The sequence below is a fragment of the Pleurodeles waltl genome, chromosome 10, assembly GCF_031143425.1.
Source record: "Pleurodeles waltl isolate 20211129_DDA chromosome 10, aPleWal1.hap1.20221129, whole genome shotgun sequence".
Lineage (NCBI taxonomy): Eukaryota > Metazoa > Chordata > Amphibia > Caudata > Salamandridae > Pleurodeles > Pleurodeles waltl.
Window position 1 is genome coordinate 675,060,792 of NC_090449.1, and position 22,744 is coordinate 675,083,535.

The following is a 22,744-nucleotide window of genomic DNA, read 5'->3' on the forward strand; positions in this document are numbered from 1 at the left end:
TGCTCTGGGGTAAAGACAGACGCAGAGTAGTGCTAGTTATAACACAATACCCACAAGATGCGGGCGGTCTGGGCATGCCTAATTTCGAAAGATACTATGCAGCTGCCCAGCTATTATGGCTATCCACATGGCTCAGTGAAACTTCCCTGCCTGAACGCATAATACTTCAAGCGCACACACCTCCGCAAACGATACTGTCCTCACTCCTATCCGGTCCTAATCGCTTATCCTCAAAACCCATATTGTTGGAGGCAGCTCGTTTCTGCTGGCACAGATACGTTCAAAGCAAGGCACCCACACTTCCTTACTCCCCTTTGTTACCATTCCTTCAGCTGCCAGGCACCCAGATACTCTCAACACACCATGACACACGGGACATGAGCACACTGAACGTAGGCGATTATTACCCCAATTCCACAATGTGCACCTTTGCGGAACTAGTGGCCGCTGGGGCTATGCACAGCGGTGCCTTCTTGGCGTATAGCGCCATTAAAAGGTTACGTAATAACCTCTGGCGCTCTGGTAACAATGAACCACCCGAATCCCAATTACTTACCACTATCCTTACCATAGGTAGCGCAAAAGGTATCATAACTAAACTATACAAAGCACTGCTAGCTGAGGTCTGCTCTACCCTGCCGCTTGCTAAGGCACGTTGGGACTCCGTCCTCCCTTCTCCTCTGTCACAAGAAACTTTGGTCGCGGCTCTCACAACGATCAAGTCCATATCTCACAATCCTCGCCTGCGTTACACTCAATTCAATTACATCCACCAGTCATACCTATCCCCGGCCTGTATCCAAAGAATATACCCAAACACAAATCCGTCATGCCCCAGATGTGCTATTCCGGCAGCAGACTTTTACCATATGGTCTGGAGCTGCCACTCAATAAACGCGGCTTGGCAGCGCGTGACGGATGCCACAGCAGACATCTCATCCCATACTTTGAGGCCCACTCCAGACTCCTGCTTCCTTGGCATACGCCGCCGCACCAAAAGCGACAAACATATACACAGATTCATTGATCTTGCATTTGTTGTCTTAAAGCGTCTAATAGCTACGCATTTGAAGGCCCCACATGTCCCATCCCACTCCGCTTGGCTCCGTGACTTACATAGCTGTGCACAAGCCGAAGCTCAGACACTACGCTCCCTACAACACAAGGGTCTGCTACGGGATGGCCCTGAAGTTTGGGACATTTTTGTGGCAGCAATGGGGGATAGGGATGATACATACCCACCCTAAACCAGAAATTGAGCATGTATTATTTTTCTTGCTAAATATTGACATCAGATTACTTTCAGTCGTCCCACCTGTACTCACCCACTGCATTAACTTCTTTATTCTCCCTCCCCAATACAACAATGCAATACTTTAGTGTGCCTCCCCTACAATTACACTTTTACGCAATCCACGCCTAGCCTTGCCTAGTACCAGCTTGGGTCTGAGCCCCTTCCTGTCATACAACTCATATTTTAATCATAATTTTCTGTCCCCTATACACAACAGATGTATCCCCCCCCCCTCATGCCCTCTTAGGGCTGTAGCCAACAACAGGAATGTTATTACCGGTGTTTAGCTGTGACTTTAATTATTTTTCCCTTTTTTATTTTTCTCGTTGTTATTTCTCTTTTACACAGTTTCAAGTTGTATCTTTCGCACTCCATTGTGCAATTGCGCTGTACCAGTTTATAATTGTGTGCAAATAGATTGCAAAACTATTAATAGTAAACTGTAATGTTGTGTGTGCATGAAGTTCAATAAATAGATTTTTTTTTTTAAATGTGCCCTCACAAATGACTGACAATTACGGGGACTAATGATTGATGAATTCATTTGCTGAATTCCATATAAGTTATATCTTTGTCGCAGCTGACTCTGCTATTGATTTGTACTGTAGCTTTAGAATGCGTTGTGGTTCAAGCTTTGATTAGATTGCATTTCTTCCGCCGCTTTGGACAACCAGTATTGTTTTTATATGTGTTTCATTTGGTTTTGAGATTAATCTACATGACCTTAGCATTCTTAATATAAAGAAATAAACTTAATAAACTTTTATTAAATGTGTGGTTATTCATGACTGAAGGGTCATGGTGCGTGACATTTACTGACTGCATTGATTACTGATGATTGTTGTGTACTGATTATTGATTATGTACTGGAGCTATGGTAAGAATGCGCTAACAACGTGCATACCCGAAAAAGCAGGCTATTCCCTGCCCCTAAATCGTGTAGACCCTGGCGGCACACAGTACCCTGGGTCACCATCTTTTGGCTCTGAGGAACATGTCTGATTAGACGTTGGGCGATAATGACACAACTTGATGCTCTACCGCGCTCAGCCACAACACACATTTCTCACAAAAAAAAAGTCCCAAGACACAAAAAATTACAAAAAATGCGTTGGCAGGTAACCAAACAACACCAACATTTCACTAAGATCCTGAGGCTTTCTTGAAGTATCCTTGTTTGCATCTCATATATCGCTGCAGCCCATTGAGTCAAAACAGGCTGGCCCATGGAGCCAAAACACGCTGACCATCTATTCCTGCTGTTCCTGGCTGTTGGGTGCTATGGCCTAGCTGTAAAATCCAAATGAGTTGGGTGCCTTTGGTCTATCCATCTGTCGGCATTTCTGGCTCCATGTTCTGTTGGTGTTTCTGTTGGTGGATGTCTTACCTCCTGACTTCACAATGTTTAGATATTGTCTTGCAACTTAGCCCTGTCATAGGGATTGGTGCTCTTGCATCCAGGTCGGTGGCTACTGTGCATCCTGTTCACTCTCTGCTTGTGACTTCTCCAGTGTGCTTGTATGTGAATGGGTGTCCTGCTCCTCTGCACTTCTCTACTCATTTTTGGGAGCTTTGGACTTCAACTTTTTTACTGGGCTTTGGCATGAGCGGTCCACATGTGGTGCTATTAAGACAGACCTCCAACTCTTTGTTTTGTTTCCTACTGTTGGTAGACGTGCTTCGCTGGAGGTGCATGACCTGTGAGTTGGTTGTATAGCTATTTCTGGATGAGTCGCTCTCTAGCTCACTATTTCTTTTTTTGAGTCTTACTTAACCTTCTTCTGCTGCTTGTCTGGGCTTCTAGGATGGTTTTCTGGTGACTTGGGATGATCTTATTGTGGCTCTCTGGTTTATGCTGAGGTGTCTTTCACGTGTGATTTTTTCTGTCTCGCCTGATGGTGCTTGAGTGGTGGTCTGGTGCTACTGAGGCTCCTGATGCCTCCACTCCACTAGCTTTAGGGTTGTCCTGTCTTGTTTTTTGTCCCCTTAACTGCAGCAGTAACATTGTCCATTTTGCTGCGATGGGGGTCCCTGAGGTTCTCTACTGTGTTTTCTGCCTTTTTTGCCATGTAGGTGGCCTGTTTATTTCCAATGTTTTTTGCTCTGCCGTTGCCAGTCCAATTATCCACTTCAGACTGTGATTGGTGATTTGGTGGTGCTCGCTGTTTTACACAATGTGCATTTTTCTATTGTGTGGCCTTTTGCTTGAGTGTCTTTGTGCAGTGGGATATGGATTGCACTGCAGTCATATCGCTGTGGTATATCCTCAAAGAGTAAGGAATAGTAGGAGGATGAGGATGTATTGTCTAGGTTACTTAGCACTAATCTTGATTACTCCGATTCTCCCCCTTTCTAGGAGTGGCTCTTCTGCAATCCTGAACTTTGCTTGGTATGGGTGAGGAGCTGATCATAAGGATCCTTACTTTACAGGGTCACGTATGGAGACGTGGCCTGTTAAGGAAATGAAGCTAAACTTTGTTTTTAAAGGATTCAAAGAGTTACGGAAGGGGTGTCACATCTGAGAGGATGAACCGCCCTCCTCAAAAAGTACACGCCGTGGTAAGGAAGTGAGAATCAGAGGAATAAAGATTTCTAATATGTAATCCAGCCATTACATTGAAACCATGGAATGGAAGGAAAATATTTCAATTAAGACTAGAAATATAGTAACGTAGGATAGAAAAACCATTAGCAATCAAGCTACGAAGCTATGCACACACACATGGGGCATCACTGAGTCTAACACACACCATATTATATCCCTATATATGAAAATCATCAAAATCCATAAATCAAGTCACTGAATTGCCATCATTTGCTATTCTATGATTTAGCTTTGTAGCATCATGACATTCTTTGTGCATTTAGGATTCATTTTTACGTTAAACAATCCCTTTTACTTATCAGTAACTGAATCAACTCTTATCTTCCTATTTTGTTACCACTCATGAGCTTGTACTTTCCAGTCATATATTATTTACTGCCAAGCTACTGGACAACTTATTTACCTTCAGTAATGCCTTATCTGCACAGACAATACCTAGGTGCAGATTCCTTAACTTAGAATTTTTGTCACGCTGGATCTGCAGATTTTTCTCAAGCAGTACCCCTCTGCTCAGTTCGGTGGCTTCGACTGGCTTCACATCTGCGCCAGATATGACATTGCAGGTCCTATACAGGCACACCATGACAATGTGACATCAGTTTCTTTTCACGACTTTCCACACCACAAGCGCAGAGCCATAAAGAAACTGACTACTGGTGCATCAAAACTAGGACCCTGGAAGGGGGTTCCTTTCCCTAGAAATCAGTTAGCAGAGCGGGGAGGATGGGTAGGTAGGTAAATAATCTGCAACTAGATATTGTCTCTACCAGGTAAGGAGTTACCGAAGGTAAGTAGCTTGTCCATCTGATAGAGCTCTGGCTGGGGAAAGGAAATAGATCTGCTTCTGGCCAAATTACAGTTTGTTAGTCACCACTGCAGATCTCACACAGTTCCCCTTCGAGATCTGGACCATGTCAGAGAGATTCCCCTGATCTGATACTGAAGGGGTAGTCCTGAAGGCATCTTTTTACTAGGTCAAGATTGCACACAGTTCTGAGTCTATCAAACCTTTGAAAAAACATACTAACTTCCTGTTGCAAGATGTGCCTTTAGGGGAATAACAGCATCACATTGCTATCTGCTAGATTTTAGAGAATCAGCCCTCTCAGCCATTCTTCCTCAGTATTTATGAAAATAAATTGCTCTCCGTATCTTCTCTGTCATCTACTCAAGAGCAGCACTTTAAACATTTCACTAGAGGTCTCTTCATTGAGATTTGTCTTCAAGGTTATTTCTGTGTCTGTCTCCTGAAGTTTCTTCACATATCTCTTCAAGTTTGAAAAAACTTCTCTCATTGTTTCAGATATTAAAATGACTTACAAATTTATCAACATTTGACCTAGTTCCTAAATACAGTGATCACAGGGTCCCTCAACTGAGCTAACTTCTTTCGGATTACCATGTGCAATTTATTCAATACATTTCCCCTGGAATGACCATTACTTTTGCACACTCTCACTCCTCAGGCCCCCCAGAGGAAAGCACGAAAACAAGACACAACTCCAAGTACTCAACTGCCTCCCATCAGGATTAGTCACTCATTTTGCTATCTCCTCCGTTTTTCTGCATTGTGTCACTGACATCACTAACTCGATGCAACAAGCCCCAGGGAATCCAGGTTTCTTTCTCCACAAGTATCCTACAATATTTTTTAATAGGGAAAATTCTACCCCTTTGTGACCCATTGGGCTCCTGCCTTTGTACTTCTAGGACCTCTGACCAGGTACTGTTTTTCAGCACCCAGCCATGAGAGCTTCTCTTTACCACTCCTTTCTCTTTTGAGGTTTCGGCAGACAGTACGTGCGTAGCATTATTCTTTCTAGTTCTGTCTAAATCAAGTTTTTCCGTTAGCAGCTGGCATGGCTGCATTATCATTGAAGGGCACACATTTAGCTACATTGCTATTTTTTTTTTTTAATCTGTTATAGATTTTTTATTTGTTACTGTATGATTATCTTTATTGGTAGTTAGGAGTTGTATAGGTGGTACAGTTCCTTTCCTCCCATATTTTACCCCCTCAGCTCCCCAAACCCTTCCTTGTAGGTGTTGGTGGGGCTCATGCCCATTCTGGAGGCAGTGGTAGATACGCCATGAGTAACCCATATACTCAATTGAGACCTGGGCAAATTATTGTATTGTGCAACAATATCTCAAAGGGTGTCAATTTTAAATAATTTGCGTAATAACTAAATCTTAACAAAAAACAATATGGCACAAAACTTCTAAATCAAATATATTTGGCAAATAATGGAGAAAAATCGCTAACTGGAAGCAGCATCAAACATGAATAACAAGTGTGCTCTAAGTGCAAAGTGAACACATAGTGCTCGTGAAGAACAGGTAAACGGCGTAAAGTAAAAAAACATATAAGAATGATAAACAGAGGCCGGAAATTAGTTGGTAGATATTGTGCATGAGTCAAATTAGTCCAATATTTCAGTTACTGCAACTCTGTATGTCTGCCGATGGATGTCAATGGCATTGACAAAATAAACTCAATAACTATGATTGCTGCCCGGGGAGTAAATAAATTAAATTTCAACGAAGAATATTGGTACCAGAGAATAGTGGGATACCAAGATAATGGGCCATAATAGAGGTACCTGTGGAAAAACCAGGAAACCTGCAAAGTACTGAGCAAAACATAGAAGGGAAGACAGGTCACACAATATTGAAACCATGCCCCAAACACACCGTGAAAGTGTAGGAAACAAATAGCACTCACAGTTGTATGCCAGGATTTTGGATCCTATTTGAGATAGAGAAATCAGGGAAGGGGTAAATAAAGGATAGATTCAATTGTTTAATATGAGAAAGAGCCTTTTGAGCACTTACGGGTAATTTGTGATAATCAGTGCAACTTTAGCAAAAAAATAAAAAATACACCTGCAATTTTCACTGATCACCCAAAGTTCCGCTCTGGCTTCAGTCATTTAGCAACCACATGCTCTAGACATTGAATGGGACAGAAGAACGAGTTACTTACTTTTGGTAACGCCTTATTTGGTAGAGACATATTCTAGTTGCAGATTCCTTACCTAAGAATTTCCCCCAGACGTCAGTCTGGATCCAGAGATTTTTCTCGAGCACTACCCCTATGTGCCATCAGTTGGCTCCACGTCTGTCGTCAGGTTTGTGCATGTGCACCGGATATGATGTCAAGGGACCTATATAGGCGCCACTTCAGCAGGCTGATGTCAGTTTCTTTTCACCACTTTCCACGCCAGAAGTGCAGCGCCAAGAAGAACACTGACCACTGGTGCGTGAAATCTCAGGCCCTGAAAGGGAAGTCCCTGTCCCTAGAAATCAGTTAGCAGAATTGGGAGGATGGGTGAGTTGTTAAGGAATCTGCAACTAGAATATGTTCTACCAGGTAAGGCGTTACCAAAAGAAAGTAACTTATTCATCTGATAGAAACTTCTAGTTGCAGATTTCTCACCTTAGAATAAATACCCAAGCTAATACCAGCACTGGACGAGGGTCTGTGAATCAAGATCATACTAGGGAGTCCTGCAGGACCAAACAGGCAAAGCACCTGTCCTGTCAGACCTGACTGTCCAGGCAACAGTATGTGTTGAACATGTGCAAGGATGCCCATGTTGCTGCCTGACAAATGTCTAGGACTGGAACTTTGGGTGCCAATGCAGTGGTTGCAGCTGTTGTTCTGGTAGAACAAGCTCAAAAGCCCTCCCGGGGTTGCCTTTTGGCAAATGCATACCTCATTTTAATGCAGAGAACGGCCCATCTAGAGATGTCTCTCTTCTGCACTGCCCGACCTTTCTTCGCAGCCACATACCCCACAAAGAGTTGATCATCCGGAACTCTTTGGTATGATCAAGGAAGAACGCCAATGTTATTTTTGGGTCAAGGCGGTGGAGTCTCTCCTCTTCCTTAGAAGGCTGTGGTGGTGCATAAAAAGTAGCAAGATGATGAATTGGCAAAACAAAAGAATTATGGACGGAGTGCTGAAACTTACTTAACAATCACCCCAGTCACAGTTAAGGGTTTAACCAATCATTCTTTTGCTTACCATGCCACTCCAATTTGGATCCAGCCATATGCAATTAAGTCTTGACCCTGTTTCCTATGGGAACAGTCCAGCTCGAACTGACAGGCCAGGTACTCCCTGGACCGGAAACAAGCATACTGGGACCGGTTTCGGGGTATCACTCCTCATTAGCCAGGCTAGCTTAATTTGTTCCATCAACAGGTGTATCCCATTTTGGTGGAGGGATGCCTGGCTGCCAAGATAATATTACAGGCTTCGGGTGGAAGGTCAAAAGCTGTCAACTGCTGGGGTCAATCTCCATGCAAGTAGGCAGAGACTGAGTTGAAAACCCTTCCCTGCAGCTGTGGCAGAGGATCCTCTGGAAGAGGCAGTCTGATTGGAGGTTCGATGGACATGCTCAATAGCTTGGGATACCAGACCCTTCATGTCCTGTCCAGCGCCACAAGAATTACCTGGGTCCGGTCGATCTTGATAACTCTGGGCAGAAGTGGTATAGACAGAAAGGCATACAGGAGGCCTGAGTTCTACTCGAGGGGAAAAGCATCACCGAGCGAGTGCTGCCTTGGAAACTCCAACTCGCAAAACTGCTGACATTGCGCATTCTCTGCAGAGACGAAGAGATCTAATCAAGGCTCTCCCCACTGCTGAAATCCCTCTGGATGGAGAAGCCATTCGTGATCGACCAGGGATTGTCTGCTGAGTTCATCCTCTCTGGTGTTCAGAGAGCCTGCCAGGTGTTGAACCACCAGGGAAATGTCCTGAGTTTCCAGCCACGTCGAGAGGCACAAAGCCTCCAAATAAAGGGTCCACGACCCCACCCCGCCCTGCTTGTTGCAGTACCACATGGCGGTGATGTTGTCGGTGAACACCTGCACTACTTTCCCTTTGAGAGAGGAAAGGAATGCTTTCAATGCCAGTCTGATCGCCCTGAGCTCAAAAAGATTGATGTGGAGCCCGGACTCCGCCAGAGACCAGATGCACTGGGGGCACTGGAACTTCAGGTCCCACTGCAGAGCCCACATATGCCATCTAGCATGTGTTACTAGCAGAATGCAGGGGGCCATGAGGCCCAGTTCGTCTCATGGAAACCCAGCGTAGAGGCTGAAACATTGGTGTTATAGCCTGAATATCCTGGACTTGCCACTTGGGAGGAAAGGCCCAACACTACACTGTGTCCAGAACAGCTCCAATGAAAGAGAATGTCTGAGAGGGAGTCAGGTGTGACTTTGGCACGTTTATAGAGAACACCAGTTGAAAGCAGGAGGTCTGCTGAAATCTGGAGGTGGGAGACAGCCTGGGGCTACCTAGTCTTCAGCAGCCAGTTGTCGATATAGGAGAACACAGACACCCCTGATCTGTGCAGATGAGCTGTGACCACCGCCATCATCCTGGTGAACACCCAAGGACCGCTGGTAAGGTCAAAGGGGAGCACGATAAACTGAAAGTGCTTGTGGCCTACCGTGAACCGGAAGTAACATCTGAAGGCAGGCAGGAGGGGGATGTGCAAATAGGTGTCCTGCAAGTCCAACACTACCATCCAAACTTCTGAGTACAGGGCAGACCAGACCTGAGCCAATATCTCCTTTCTGAGAAGAAGTTGAGGGTTCGGCGATCTAGGATAAGGCAAACACCCTTGTCTTTCTTGGGGACCAAAAGTAGCAGAGTAGCACCCATAGCCTACTTCTGACACTGGAACCCTCTTTATGGCTTCCTTGGCCAAGAGAGCTCTGACTTCCTTGCAGAGCAAGGACAAATGATCCATGTCACCCGCTCATAAGACAAAGGGATGGAGAGCAGCGTGGTGGCGAAGGGGAGGGAGTAGCCCCTCCAAACAATCTGTAGAACCCACCTGTCTGATGTAATGGGATGCCAGTGGTGAAGGTGATGGCAGATCCTGCCACCAACTGGATGCCCATGATTTGAAGGGCAAGTTTAGGAAGGTTTAGAGGCTTCAGATGCTGGGGGGTGGGGGGGGTGTCGCTGGAGCAGACCGCAGGTTCCTTAACCCATGGGAACTGAGAAGAATCACATCCTCTTACACACAGAGGCTGGGAAGCTTTGAGGGGCCGGTGGCTGGGATAGGGTTGGCGTGGTTGAAAGCCCCTTCAGTAGTCACAAAAGGAAAGAAAGGCAGACTGGGGATGATGCAGGACAGCTGAAAGGCCAAGGATTTGGCCGTAGCCCACGAGTCCTTAAAGCGCTCCAGCACCAAGTCTGCCTCATTGCCAAAGAGACTATTGCCATTAAAGGGCATGTCCATGAGAGAAGCCAGGACATCCCCTGAAAAGCCAGGTGTTCTCAGCCAAGCATGGCATCTGAGCGCCACCATCATGGTAACTGCTCTGCTCAGCGAGTCTGTAGAGTCCAAACCACAGCTTATGATAAACTTAGATGCATCTCTCCCATCATTGCTTCCTTGGGAGAGAATGACCTGGGCCTCCTCCAGGACCTGTGGCACCACTTGTGCAACCGTGTTCCACAGTGTGTGGGAATAGCAGCATGCGGTGTTCACTGACCACAATGCAAGGCTGGTGGAAAAACATTTTCTCATTGAAGCTATCCAGCCTCTTGGATTTCCTGTCCATGAGAAGTAGAAGTGTGGACCACCAAGCTCTCTGGGGTAGGGTGTTGGGTGAGGAAGCTTGGGTCCCCTGGACTAGGGGAGTGGCTGTGGGCATTCATCCTATTTGCAGGAGCCCCTGTGCTGGGCTTGGACCAGTTTCCCAGGAGGACATCAGTGAGGGCTTCGTTGAAAGGGAGCAGGGGGTTAGAGGGTGAAGCTCCCAGTTGCAGCACCTCCATCAAGATGTTGGTCTTGGCTGCCACTAAGGGCAACTCAAGGTCCAGGACCTAAGCCACCCTCTTCACCACCATAGCACAGGTAGCTCCCTCCTCTGTAGCCACTGTACAAGAGAAAACATGCCAGTATCTGGAGACGTTCCAGTCCACTGGCATCACCTAGATCCTCAAACCAGTCCATATCCTGTCTTTCTGACTTGTATTCTAAAACGTCCAGTGACCCTTCCCATTTTTCCCCGAGGCCTGGCCTTTCAGAATAAGTCTCAGGCAGCAACCTCGGACACAAGAGTCCTGTTGGCACAGGAATGTGTTTCGGCTGACGCGGCTTCATGTCAGATTTGGGGATCACAATGGGGCTGACACCTCCAGTGGGAACCAACGGCACTGGGTAATGTTGCAGTTACACGACCGCTGCCGATCTGGATTCATGGGTCGCACTGGTGTAGAGTCAGAGCCACCAGAGTGGAATTAGATGGGCCCTCTCTAAGTCCGCAGTGCCAGAAGGTGCTCTGCAGGGGTCCGCCGGCACAAAAATGAGGAGCATGGCATCATAAAATTCTTGAGCGGGGACTCCCGTAAAGGTTGGGAGGTCCGAAGTTGGCCCTGGCATATGCTCTGAAGAACCATGCCTCGACTGCCAATGTTCCTCCGTCGTGTGGGCTGAAGGAGGAGGAGAAGTAGAAGCAAGATTCGACTTCTTGTGTTTTTTTGTTTCTCTTACTCGAGAGTCCCTATGCATTCAATGGGACAAAGAGGACTTGGGAATCCTGAAATATTCCCGGGTCCTTCCTCTCAATAGGGACTGATACCTCAGAAGGGGAAACATCCTTTTTTATGACTTTTTTTTTTTTACGAAAGTCGTGGTTAACTTAAGCGCAACAACGCTTTTTTTTAACCACGACTCCGGTTTTTTGTGCCTTAACTACGTATGTTCTGAACAACGAACATGCGTGGTTAAGGTACAAAGAAGGGAGTTGGCGAAGGTAAGTGGTGGGTTTAGGTTTTGGGGAGGGGGTGGGGAGTCAGGGGGTTTTAGGTTTTGGGGTGGGGTTGGGGGAGTGGGGAGTTTTTGGTTTTGGGGAGTGGGTGGGGGGTTAGGGGGTTTTAGGTTTTGGGGAGTGGGTGGGGGGGTCGGGGGGTCAGGGGGTTTTAGGTTGGGTTTGGGGGGTGGGGCGTTTTTGGGGAGTGGGACGGGGGTCAGGGGGTTTTAGGTTTTGGGGTGGGGTTGGGGGGGTGGGGTGAGGGATGTAGGGTGAATGGTGCCAATTGCTAATGCTTTTATCAGGAATGCCTTTACAACGAAATATCGTTGTTAAGGCATTCGTGGTAAAATCATTAGTAGTAGCAACGAGGTCGGTGTTCCGACCTCGTTGTTAAGGCAGTAGTTGTTTTTGAAGTCGTTGTTTTGTCGTACAATCCCACAGAAGAGTAGAGTGACATGAAGTTGACTGCCGGGCCATGGCTTTGAGGGAACAGTCCCTAAAGCTGCTAGTGGCCTGGCAGTCAGAGCACGACTTGGAGTCATGCTTAAACTCCAGACACCATAGACATACGAGGTGTGGATCCATCACCGACATGGCGCGGTGACAGGCGCCACAGGGTTTAAAACCTGTTTTCCTCAATGACATTTCCTCAGCACACCAGGAAGAAAATCCTGCAAAAAAGATAGGCAAAGCTTCAAAAAAAGCCTGTCAAAAAGTGGCAGAGGGGTAGCTCTTCTCCAGATCACCGTTGCTGGCACAGAAAGAAAAGAACTTACGTAGAAATGAACGTATGTGAGCGTGCAGGGGTGGTACCTATATAGGTGAAGCAGATGTCCCTTCTCGAACGACGCTGCACAGAGGGTACTCAAGAAAAATCTTCTAGATCCAGTCTTAAGCCTGGGGAGATTTCAAAGGTAAGGAATCTGCAGCAAGAAGTCTCTGTCAGATATGTTTTCCACTTGTTCAATCATTAAAGACACAAACCAGTGCAGATAACACCTGTTCTATTTCACCAGTCTTCCATTTCTGATATTCTCCAATAATAGGATTTGCGGAAAGGTGCTTTTCTTTGATGACCCACTTGGGTTTCATTTCTAAGTAACCCTTTTAAGTATTTGGCACAAAAATTAAATGGATCTCAGAAAACACAAATTCAAGTAATCTTAACATCAATGTGAACCAATATGGTGAAGAAAGGGACTGGGAATCACTTGATTCTGCGGTCGTGGAGTTTTCTGAATCATAATAGTTTCATTGGAACTTGCTACATAATAAACACCATCTGGTGCATCATTTATAGATTTTCACTACAAATGTGTTTAGCTCAAACAGATCAAATGTTAATACAAAATGCACCACATGTGGTGCCACAAAGTGTCTGGAAAGAAAACAATGGATCAATAGAGCCTGAAATTAGAAGACTCCAGCATACTCTAGGGTCCAAAGTGACTGCCACTAACACAGTATTAAAGTAAGCAAGGAAACCGAGCAACTATACATCAGTTCACCAGAGTAGATTCAGACAGATTTCAGCAGCACCTCTGAGTGCCAATAGGTGCTATTGTGCTACTCCGTTTCACTTTGGACATGACGTGCATAGCCTATAGAGATGCCACTCCTGTACACCAATGTCAATTGCTTTCGAGGGTCTCCGCGCCCCCAGGTGCAAAGCTCGAACAACACCCTGGCTTTGACCCGTGTACAGCTTCCTAAAATTGGGATTTTATTACTGGATAGGGACCAGTCAACCGAATGAGGAGAATGGGAAGAATGGTGAAGAATCTGAGGGTAATACAGAGACTACCAGAAATAGAATTACTGAAGCTAAATACCTTATTCTTCCGACAGAGACTTCTAAATGCAGATTCATCACCTTTTCAATAGATAAAGCAGTACCAATTTGGAAATGGGGCTGTGAATCGACGCAAACCCAAAAGTCCTGTATGACTGAGCGAGCAAAATACCCCTCCTAGCGAACCTGGCTATCCAGAAAGTAGTGCTTCACAAACGTGGGGAGTGATGCCCACATAGCCACCTGGCAGATGCCCAAAACAGGAACTCTGCATGCCAATGTGCTCAATGAAAAGCCTTACCGGGCAAGAGACAAAATGAATAACAAAAGGTCAGATAACTTGGCTTGCAGGCAGCCAATTTGACAAGTGGCACACCACATCACACCACAAATCTGACACAATGATAAGCATATACAGTTTTTGTTGAGGATCGCCTGGTTGCCCAGATGACATCAACCACCTCCGAAGGAGGATCAGAGATGTTCAGCTGTCACTGCTCAATCTACATCCATGAAGATGAAATTTGGGAAGGCCCATGTGCAGAATTCTGCGTTGTTGCTATGATAGTAGATCCTCCCGGAGGGGCAGCCTGATCGGACGAATGATGCTCAAGCCAAGGTGTACCATACTCTCCATGCCCAACTCGAGGCCTCCACGTTCCTTGGGCCTGGTTGTTCCATGTCTTCTTCGGGACTAGAGGCAGGATTATTATCAGAGGGAAGGTGTACTGGAGTCCCACCTCACCAAGTCCTACCTCAATTGTAACGCATCTCCAGGGAGAGTCAAATTGATGACATTGTATGTTCTAAACAGTAGTGAATAGATCAAACCAAGGCTCTTCCCATTGGCTGAAGAGAACTTGTGCCACCTCCGGGAGCAACTGCCACTTCTGATCTGATCTGACATTCAAGGATCATAGCAGATGGTTCACCAGTAGGAAAACCCCTTGATGGTCCTGCCACTTTCAGATGCGTGGTGCCTTCTGGTACAGGGCCTAGGATCCCACTCTGACCTGCTTATTGCAATATCAAATGCTGTGGTGTTGCCAACACGTGCACCAGCCTCCATTTGAAGGCTAGAAGGAAGGCTTTCAATGCCAAGCAGAAGGCTCTCCAGGAGGATGATATGGAGTCAGACCTCGACCAGAAACCAGAAGGCTCTGATCTCCACTTCCCACAGGTGGCTGCCCCAACCCAAGAGTGATGCATTAGTCACCGCTGTCAGTTCTGGGTAAGGAAAGAAGAGGGGTCTGCCACTGACACAATCAGAGTCCAGTAACCACCACTGTTGGTCTTTTGCAGCCTCCTTCAAATTCTTAACTTCGTCAGAGAGGTTCCCTTGATTTTGGGCCTACTGAGACTTCAGATCGCACTGCAGAACCCGCATGCGCCACTGGGTGCACTTAACTAGCATGATGCAGAGGCCATCAGTCTCAGAAGTCTCAGAGTCGACCTCACTGAAATCCAGGACAGTGGATGAAAGATTGGGATCATAGCCTGAATGTCCTGGTCTCTCCTTTCCAGAGGAAAAGGCATGAAACTGAACAGGGTCTAGAATGGCTCGGATGAAGGGGAGAATCTGAGAAGGAGTCAAGTGTGACTTCGGCATGTTTAGAGTGGACCCTAAAGGTAACAGGAGGTTTTCTATAGTTTGGAGGTGGCTGATGACATCTTCCAGGTGGCTGTGTTCAGTGCCGACTGAGTCAGAGAGGTCAATGAGCACATCTTCTTCCGGCAGCGGTGGAGTTGGCATTGATGTTCCGAGAACCAGTGTGGATCGTGGCACCGAAGGCAGTCTGTAGTCTGACTGGCATAGAGGTTGAGCCGGCAGGTGGTATTCCACATGGTGAACCTCTTGGCTCTTTAGGGCCCAAAGGCGGGCTCGAGGAAGCGGACAATGATACAAAATGTCAGAGCTAGGCCTCGCAGAACTCTTATCTGTTTGGGAGAGGTGGACAGCCCCGGAAACTCAGGCTGTGCTGGAACAAGTTGACAGAAAGGCTCTGAAGTCAAATGACTTTGGGAGCAGGGTCGAAATGTATGATGCCACCTTTGTGCCTGCTTAGAATTTGAGTATTGGGAAGAGGCCAACTCCTGCTTTCTTGTGCTTTCACTATGACTTACCTGACGACTTTCACTGAGATAAGGACAACTACTAAGACTTCTATCTCTGGAATAGAACCACGACCAAACTTTTGACTTGGATCATTCTGGTCACAGAGCCTTCCAATGCTTGGTGATGTAGAGTTTCTCTTTGTGGTTCAGTTCATTGATGTGCAGTCACTGCAGGACGTATAGTTGTAGTTAGACCCCAAGCAAACCTCATGAGGTTCTGTCACAGACATTTGCTTGCAACAGTCCCTACAAGGTTTAAGCACTATAGTTTTTAGGAGTTGACATTTCTCTTGCACAGAGGATTACAATTTTCAGAGGTGAATGGTCTCTTAAAACTAAGAGGTAGCTTTGGATCTGCATCTGGTGGTGTGGAAAGGAACTGATATCAGTGCATGGGAGTAGCACCTTTACAGGCTCCGCGTGTCATTTCTGGAGTGGAACGCAGTCAGTGCAGAGCTGCACAGCGCCACCTATTGGTGCGCAGAGGCACTGTTGAAAAGTTACTGGATCTAGTCTGACACCTGAGGAAATAAACAACACGTAAGGAATCTGTGGTTAGAGGTCACTTTCAGAAACTGTTATCACTTTTAGGTTACTAAAAACTAGTGGTCACTGAAAAAAGGGATAACCTCATCTAACTGCAGCATTAGGCACTGATTCAAGTGTTCTTCTGATCCATGTTATTTTCCGCACCGCTGTTAAGGACTGGAGAATCTTTATATAATATTACCTGCCCCCCTAAAATCTGTGTTATATTTGCTTGTATGTTTAGGTTATTTTAGGTTATTTATTTAGCACAACATTCACAGGAACTTTCTTGGTGCTACTGTTAGTGTTGATTTAGTTGCTGGTGAGAAGTTATTGGTTGAAAAGGTGTGTTTTAAACGTTTTTCTAAAAATAGAGAAGATTTTTCCCTAAAGGACTGTTTCCTGTGGAATGACCGTTCTATGAACCTGATGCATAGAGATTTTTTTTCCACAGCCTAAATAGATAGGCAGACTACACATACGCTCCTTTTTAGTGAAGCGCTTTCATTTTTGAAAAATCAGTCAAGCAAACCGATGAAACTCAGCCTACAGACAGACATACAGAACGTAAACATGCATAACAACACGGCCAGGGTACGCCTAGTCTCAGCTTCAAATAATCACTCTATAACTGCTTTCACTATTAAGCCTGAAAGATACTTTATTGGAACTATTAAACTTCCTGGGTTTACAGAACAAATGTAAGCCACAGGTACAGCGTATTTCTGTCACAACTAAAAACAAATTACCTCGTCATCTAAGCCTTCCATTGATTTTAAGGTCTGAGTAACACAGCTTTCAAATAAGGCTGTTAAAAATCCACTCTCTGAACTCACATGCCAGTCTTTTATTGATTTGAAATAATCCTGGGATTTGTTTACTGTATAGCAATTACCCTACTAACTGTGCTAATAAATAATGAACCTGCTTTTTGGGGTGGATGGTATATTGCACTGATAATGCTGAATGCAGACACATCCACGTCCAAATTCCCATTTTTGACAAAGGCTGCACTTTTTAAGGCTTATGGGGCTGAAGTAATTGAGGTTGCTAATGTTTAGGATAACCTGAGATTGATGCGACAGAAATCTGAGAAGCTAAAAAGGAGAGATGAAGGGAATTTGGATGTAAAACTGGGAAAGTGAAAGAAGAAGCCAAAGAGAATGGCTTAGTTTCCACGCAAGCACTCAGGATACGCACAGGGCAAGATTTAGAGAGTAGGTTAGAAATGCAGCTTTGAGGAAACCATATTGATCGAGCAGGGAAAAGGCATAGATACATAAGGCTGGTGTAGCAGGTGGACATGCTATGCTCTTTTACAACTTTGGGCACAAAAAATCTCTTACATTGTCCCAGAATGACCAAGTCTCCAAATGAACAAGTTACTTACCTTCAGTAAAGCTCTTTCTGGTGGCTACTACTCCATCTAAACAGCAGATTCCTCACCTTGTGACTACCCACAGGCACCAGACTGAATCCTGAGATTATTTCACAGCATTGCTCCCAAGTGCCACCATGTGGTGTCATGCGGCTCCATGTCATCTTCATCCCACCCCAGAAGCAATGCAGGAGTTGCATTAAAGAATCACCCATGCGCACTGATGTCCGTTTCTTTCCTGACTGTCCACACCCTCAGACACAGAGCCCAATAAGTGAACAGATACGACAGTGTGCAGATCTCTAGATTGGGACCTTTTAATAGATAGAAAAAGAATATTCCACAGAATGGCAGTGGAAGGGCATTGAGGATAGGGAGGATAGCAAACGTATCCACCAGAATGAGTTTTATTGATGGTAAGTAACTTTTCTTCTGACGGCTAGTTCTAACAGCAGATTCCTCAACTTGAATATTAATGTAAAAGCAGTACCTCCTGAGGTGGTGGGTCTGTGGAATGGCTCAAACCAAAAGTCCTACAGGACCAAATGAGAAAATGTCCCTCCTGCTGCACCTAGCTATCACGGTAGTGGTGCTTTGTGAATGTGTGAATAGACACCCACATCCCAGCCTGACAGATATCCAGAACAGATACTCTATGTGCCAAACCAGTGGTAGCAGAGTTGGCTCTGGTTGAATGAGCCCTCAGACACTCTGAGGCTTCTTCCTAACCAATCTGTAGCAGATTTTAATATATAAGTGGACTATTAACATCAGCATGGTCCTTTTCTGCACTGCCCTTTGCCCCACAAAACCACACAAAGATCATTCACCTGATGTTCCTTGGAACGATCTGTATAAAAACTGAAGGCTTTTTTGGGGTCCCAGCGATGAAGTCTCTCATTTTCTTTCGAAGGGTGAAGTAGGGCAAAGAATGCTGGAAGAGTAATGGATTGGCTGACATAAAGGGGAGTCACAACCTTTGTCAGAAATGCCACTCTGCTCCTCAAAACCAGTTTGGCTACAGAAAACATGGTGTTTTGTGACTCAACGGAGAGAACTTGCAAGTCACTCACGCAACGAGTTGAAGTTATTGCAATTAGAAAGGCTGTTTTAAGAGTCAGAAGACGCAAATGACAGCTGTGCATCTGCTCAGATGGAGTACACATAAGGAATGTGTGAACCAAATTAAGGTCCCACTGCAGCATCAAAAAAGGCTTAGGAAAGAACATATGACCTAAGCCTTTAGGAAAAGTCATCACAACAGGAGATTTAAGCAAAGAAGTTTGGTCCAGCTACTGAAAAAAGCCAAAAGGGCTGACAAATAACCTTTAATAGTGCACACGGCAAGTCCTTCTGGGCTAAATAGAGCATAAAAAGCAAAATATCCAACAACTTTGCATCCATTGGGTATTTATGGTAGGAACTACACCAGGCTACAAATTTACTCCTGCTCCCTGGTGTAAACAGATCTCATAGTTGGATGCTTGGGGGGAAAGGACATCAGCAGGTCAAAAGCAGTCAGCTGTTGCAACTCAATCTTCAAGTGTGGAGATGTGCAGGCCCCGGTATAGGACTACGTCCTGCTGCAGAGACAGAAGATCCTAGTGAAGCATCAGCCTGATCCCAGAGAAGATGCTTATGCTCTGAAGTTCCGGGTACTATACTCTCCCGGTCCAATTGAGAAAAACTAGGATGACTTGGGACCAGTTGTTCATGATCTTCAGAACTCGAGGCAGGACATGTAATGGCAGAAAGGAATACAGACGTTCCAAGCTCCATTCTAGGCAGAATGCATGTCAGAGAAAGAACCTTCTTGGGAACTCCAGAGCTCAAGAGTATTAACACTGCACATTCTTACTGGTGGAAAATATATCGAGGCAGGGTTATCTTCTTTGCTGGAATTCTCCGTGTGACACATCAGGGTGTAACTGCCATTCTTGATTTGCTTGGCATCACACCTGAGTTTGTCCACCCCAGTGTTCAAAGATCCCACCAGGTGGTGCATGGCCAGAGAAATGTCATTAAGGCTCAGACAGTTCCAAAGGCACCAAGCCTGCTGGCACAGGACCCAAGGGCCCACCTCACCCACCTTGTTTCAGTACCACATGGCGCTGGAGACAGCGATGCATCCATTACCACTGGCAGCTCTGCATGAGGTGGAGATAGGGATCTACTGCCAGCCCAACTTCAGGCCAGCAGCCTCCACTGCAGGTCTTTTGCAGTCTGACTAAAGCTGAATGGAATCAAACAGGTTCCCTTGCTGCTGAGCCCACTGAGACTTCAGATCCCACTGCTAAATTCTATGAGGCATCTGGCGGTGTTTACACATCAGGATGCATAAGGCCAAGAAGTCTCTGAACCAATCTCACTGAGACTGAAACATTAGGATCATAGTCCAAATGTCCTGGACTCGTAAAACTACATAAAGGATCAAAACCGCAAGATATCTAAAATGGCTCAGATGAATGGGAGCCTTTGTAAAGAAACTCCAAAGAAGTAAAAGGTCAGCCATTGTCTGGAGGTGGTTCAAGACTAACTGTGGTAGCCTGCCACCACCAGCCAGTCATTCGAGAAGAGGAAGAGTGGCATACCAAACCTAAGAAGGCGTGCTGTGACCACTGCCCTCACTTTCGTGAACATGCAAGGGCCAATTGTGGGAATGAAGGGAAGTTATAAAAATTAAAAATGCTCTTAGCTCACCTTGACTCACAGATAACACCTCTGGGTCTGCAGGACGGGGATATAAAAATATGAGTCCTGCAGGTCCAGTGCTACCATCCAGATTCCTAGATACAGGGAAGATAGAACTTGGGGAGCATTTCTGGAAGAGACTGTGAGGATGAAGATCTGAAACAGGACTAAAGCCTTCGTCCTCCTTCGGTTCCAGGAAAATAACAAGAGTAACATCCACTCCTTATTTATGGTGTCAGAATGCTCTCTATGGTTCCTCTGTCCAGAAGAGCCTAGAGTTTCTGCTACAGAACGGACAAATGGTCTTCTGAAATCTGCTCTGATGGGGGTTGGCCATGCAGCGGGTCTAAGAGGAATGGTAGGGCGTGAACTATTTGGAGCACTCATTTGTCAGAATTTATGCCCCGGCACCCCTGGACTTATTGACTTATCATGCCTGCAACAGGATGGCACTTGCCACCAAGGGCAAGCTAAAGCAGCTTGGATGCTGAAGCAGAGGGGAAGGGAGGTGGGACAGTCCAGTACGAAGACATGACAGCTAGAACCCCAGCCTCAGAAGGACTGGGGTCTACTGCTGGGGTTGAGGGCATTGGTTGTGTCTGTGAATTGAAGCCTTGAAAGGGGCAATATTGTTGGGGCTAATGCCGCCCAGGTGCATAAAAGCCAAGGGAGCGGGCTGTGAAGCACTCCAGTGCTGTGTCTGATTTGTCTTTGATGAGCTGGGTGCTGTCAAAGAACATTTCCACTAACGAAACTTGGATATCACCCAAAAAGCCAGTTGATGTCATCAATGCGTGGTGCTAAAGCACCACATTGATTCCGACTGCCCTACCTAAGCAGTCATTAGTGTCCAGCTAAGACATATTTTGCTGTGTCCTGGCCATCTTAGATGATCTGCACCGCATTTTGCAATGCTCATCAGGAACTGTAGGTACGATCTCGCCGACCATATCTCAAAAGGCATTCGAGTAGCTACCTAGTAGGCAGGTAGCATTAACTGAATGAATGACGAGACTCGCAGAGGAAAACAACCTTTCCCCAAATGGCTTCAAACGTTTAGATTCTCTATTAGGAGGAGTTGCAGGAAACATATTTAGGTTTAATCTACGTTTAGATGCCTGGTCCACCAAGCTCATAGGTGCAGGATATTGAGGAAGGGTGTCCTGGAAGTAGGCTTCTCTCCTCCATCCACTTGCCTTTTTATTGGCAGGCAACAGCAAGGTTGGCCCAAGGGCCTATTAACGTACCCATTAAGGCCTTGTTCGAAGGGAAGAGAGGTTTTGAGGAGGACTGCCCAGGTCGCAGAACCACTGTCGGTATGTTAGTTTTGACCTCAATAGTTGGTAGTGGTAAGTCAGTAACTTCAGCTGCACTCCACATGACCCCAGCAAAAGAGGATGATTCTTCCGTGGAGAGCCCGGGGAGGCACCCAAACCAGTGAGAGAGTAAGTGAACAAGCCAGTGGTCCCTTGCAGATCCATGAGAAGGTTGTCATCATTGTAGTAATGGGATGCACCTTACTCGCCATCTCGATTGTCAACAACCGGACCACGCTATGTTCTGAATCAGAGTAAAATAGATTGCAAGTGGTTGCAGGTGACTCCTAAGTAACAGTAAGAATGAGGTTGAACCATCAACATCAGCAGAAAAAAAAATCAGGTCCTTTCTCCGGTGTCATCAACATGGCAGTAACCGGTGTGGCTTGAGGCGCCAGGTCGAAGCTAGAACGGCAAAGATGTGGAGTCAAAGCAGACCATGCAGCGGGTTTAAGAGGCATGGACGATGGCAAGGAGTCCTCCATCAACTGTAACCCAAATGGTGACTACATCTGATCTGTGGGACCCGAAAGTGTGCCAGAGGGATCAACGAAGGGGGCTAAGAATCCACTACATGGTTTCTCTGAAAGCCGCTATATGTTGCAATGTCGCCTGACGGACCTGGGAATTCAGTATGCATTGGGACCAGTTGCCTAGTTTGTTCCTCAAAAGGTGATCGGGACTGACATGGAAAGGCACACTGATGTCCCCACAACTTCTCAAAATGAGAGCGGGCGACGTAGAAGAATCCTGCTTTGTCTTCTTGTGTTTCTTTTTGGATATCAACTTACTTGATAATTTAGTATGTGAAGAGGATCTTTTGAGTGAATGGCCATGAGACTGGGAGCGGGCACATGCCCTCAACTGGGAGCAGATCTTACTTTTAAGTTCTGAGATACAGAGTTTGCTTGCACAGTCCCTTATCGCTTTGGGGTTCATCTGGGCACAGTCACATAGGTCATAGAGTGAGGCAACGACCCTAGACACCAGAGACATACCTCATGGGGGTCTGTCACAGACATCTGTTTGTGGCTGCCCTGATGAGACTTTTAAACCTGTATTTTTCAGTAGGGCCCTGCCCCCTGCACACCGGAAACATAATTTTAGAGGAAAACTGTTGTAAAAAGGTGAGGTAAATTGTAATGAGCAAGCTCTGGATCAGTATCCGAAGGTGCAGAAATGAAGAAACTGATATCAATGTACAGGGGTGGCACATATAAGTGGCTCCGATGTC

General features: G+C 45.9%; 1 protein-coding gene across 8 annotated transcripts in view; it reads right to left on the bottom strand.

Annotated features, from left to right (window-relative positions):
- Positions 1-22,744, bottom strand: part of DIP2C (disco interacting protein 2 homolog C) — a 1,002,241-nt gene that overhangs the window by 330,188 nt on the left and 649,309 nt on the right. For 3 of the 8 annotated variants that reach the window (XM_069211172.1, XM_069211175.1, XM_069211174.1), the window contains exon 13: positions 6,625-6,648. The exons of the other annotated variants lie outside the window; for them this stretch is intronic. In XM_069211172.1, the coding sequence (XP_069067273.1) occupies positions 6,625-6,648 (24 nt within the window). The remainder of the gene's footprint in view (positions 1-6,624; positions 6,649-22,744) is intronic. 8 annotated transcript variants of the gene reach the window in all.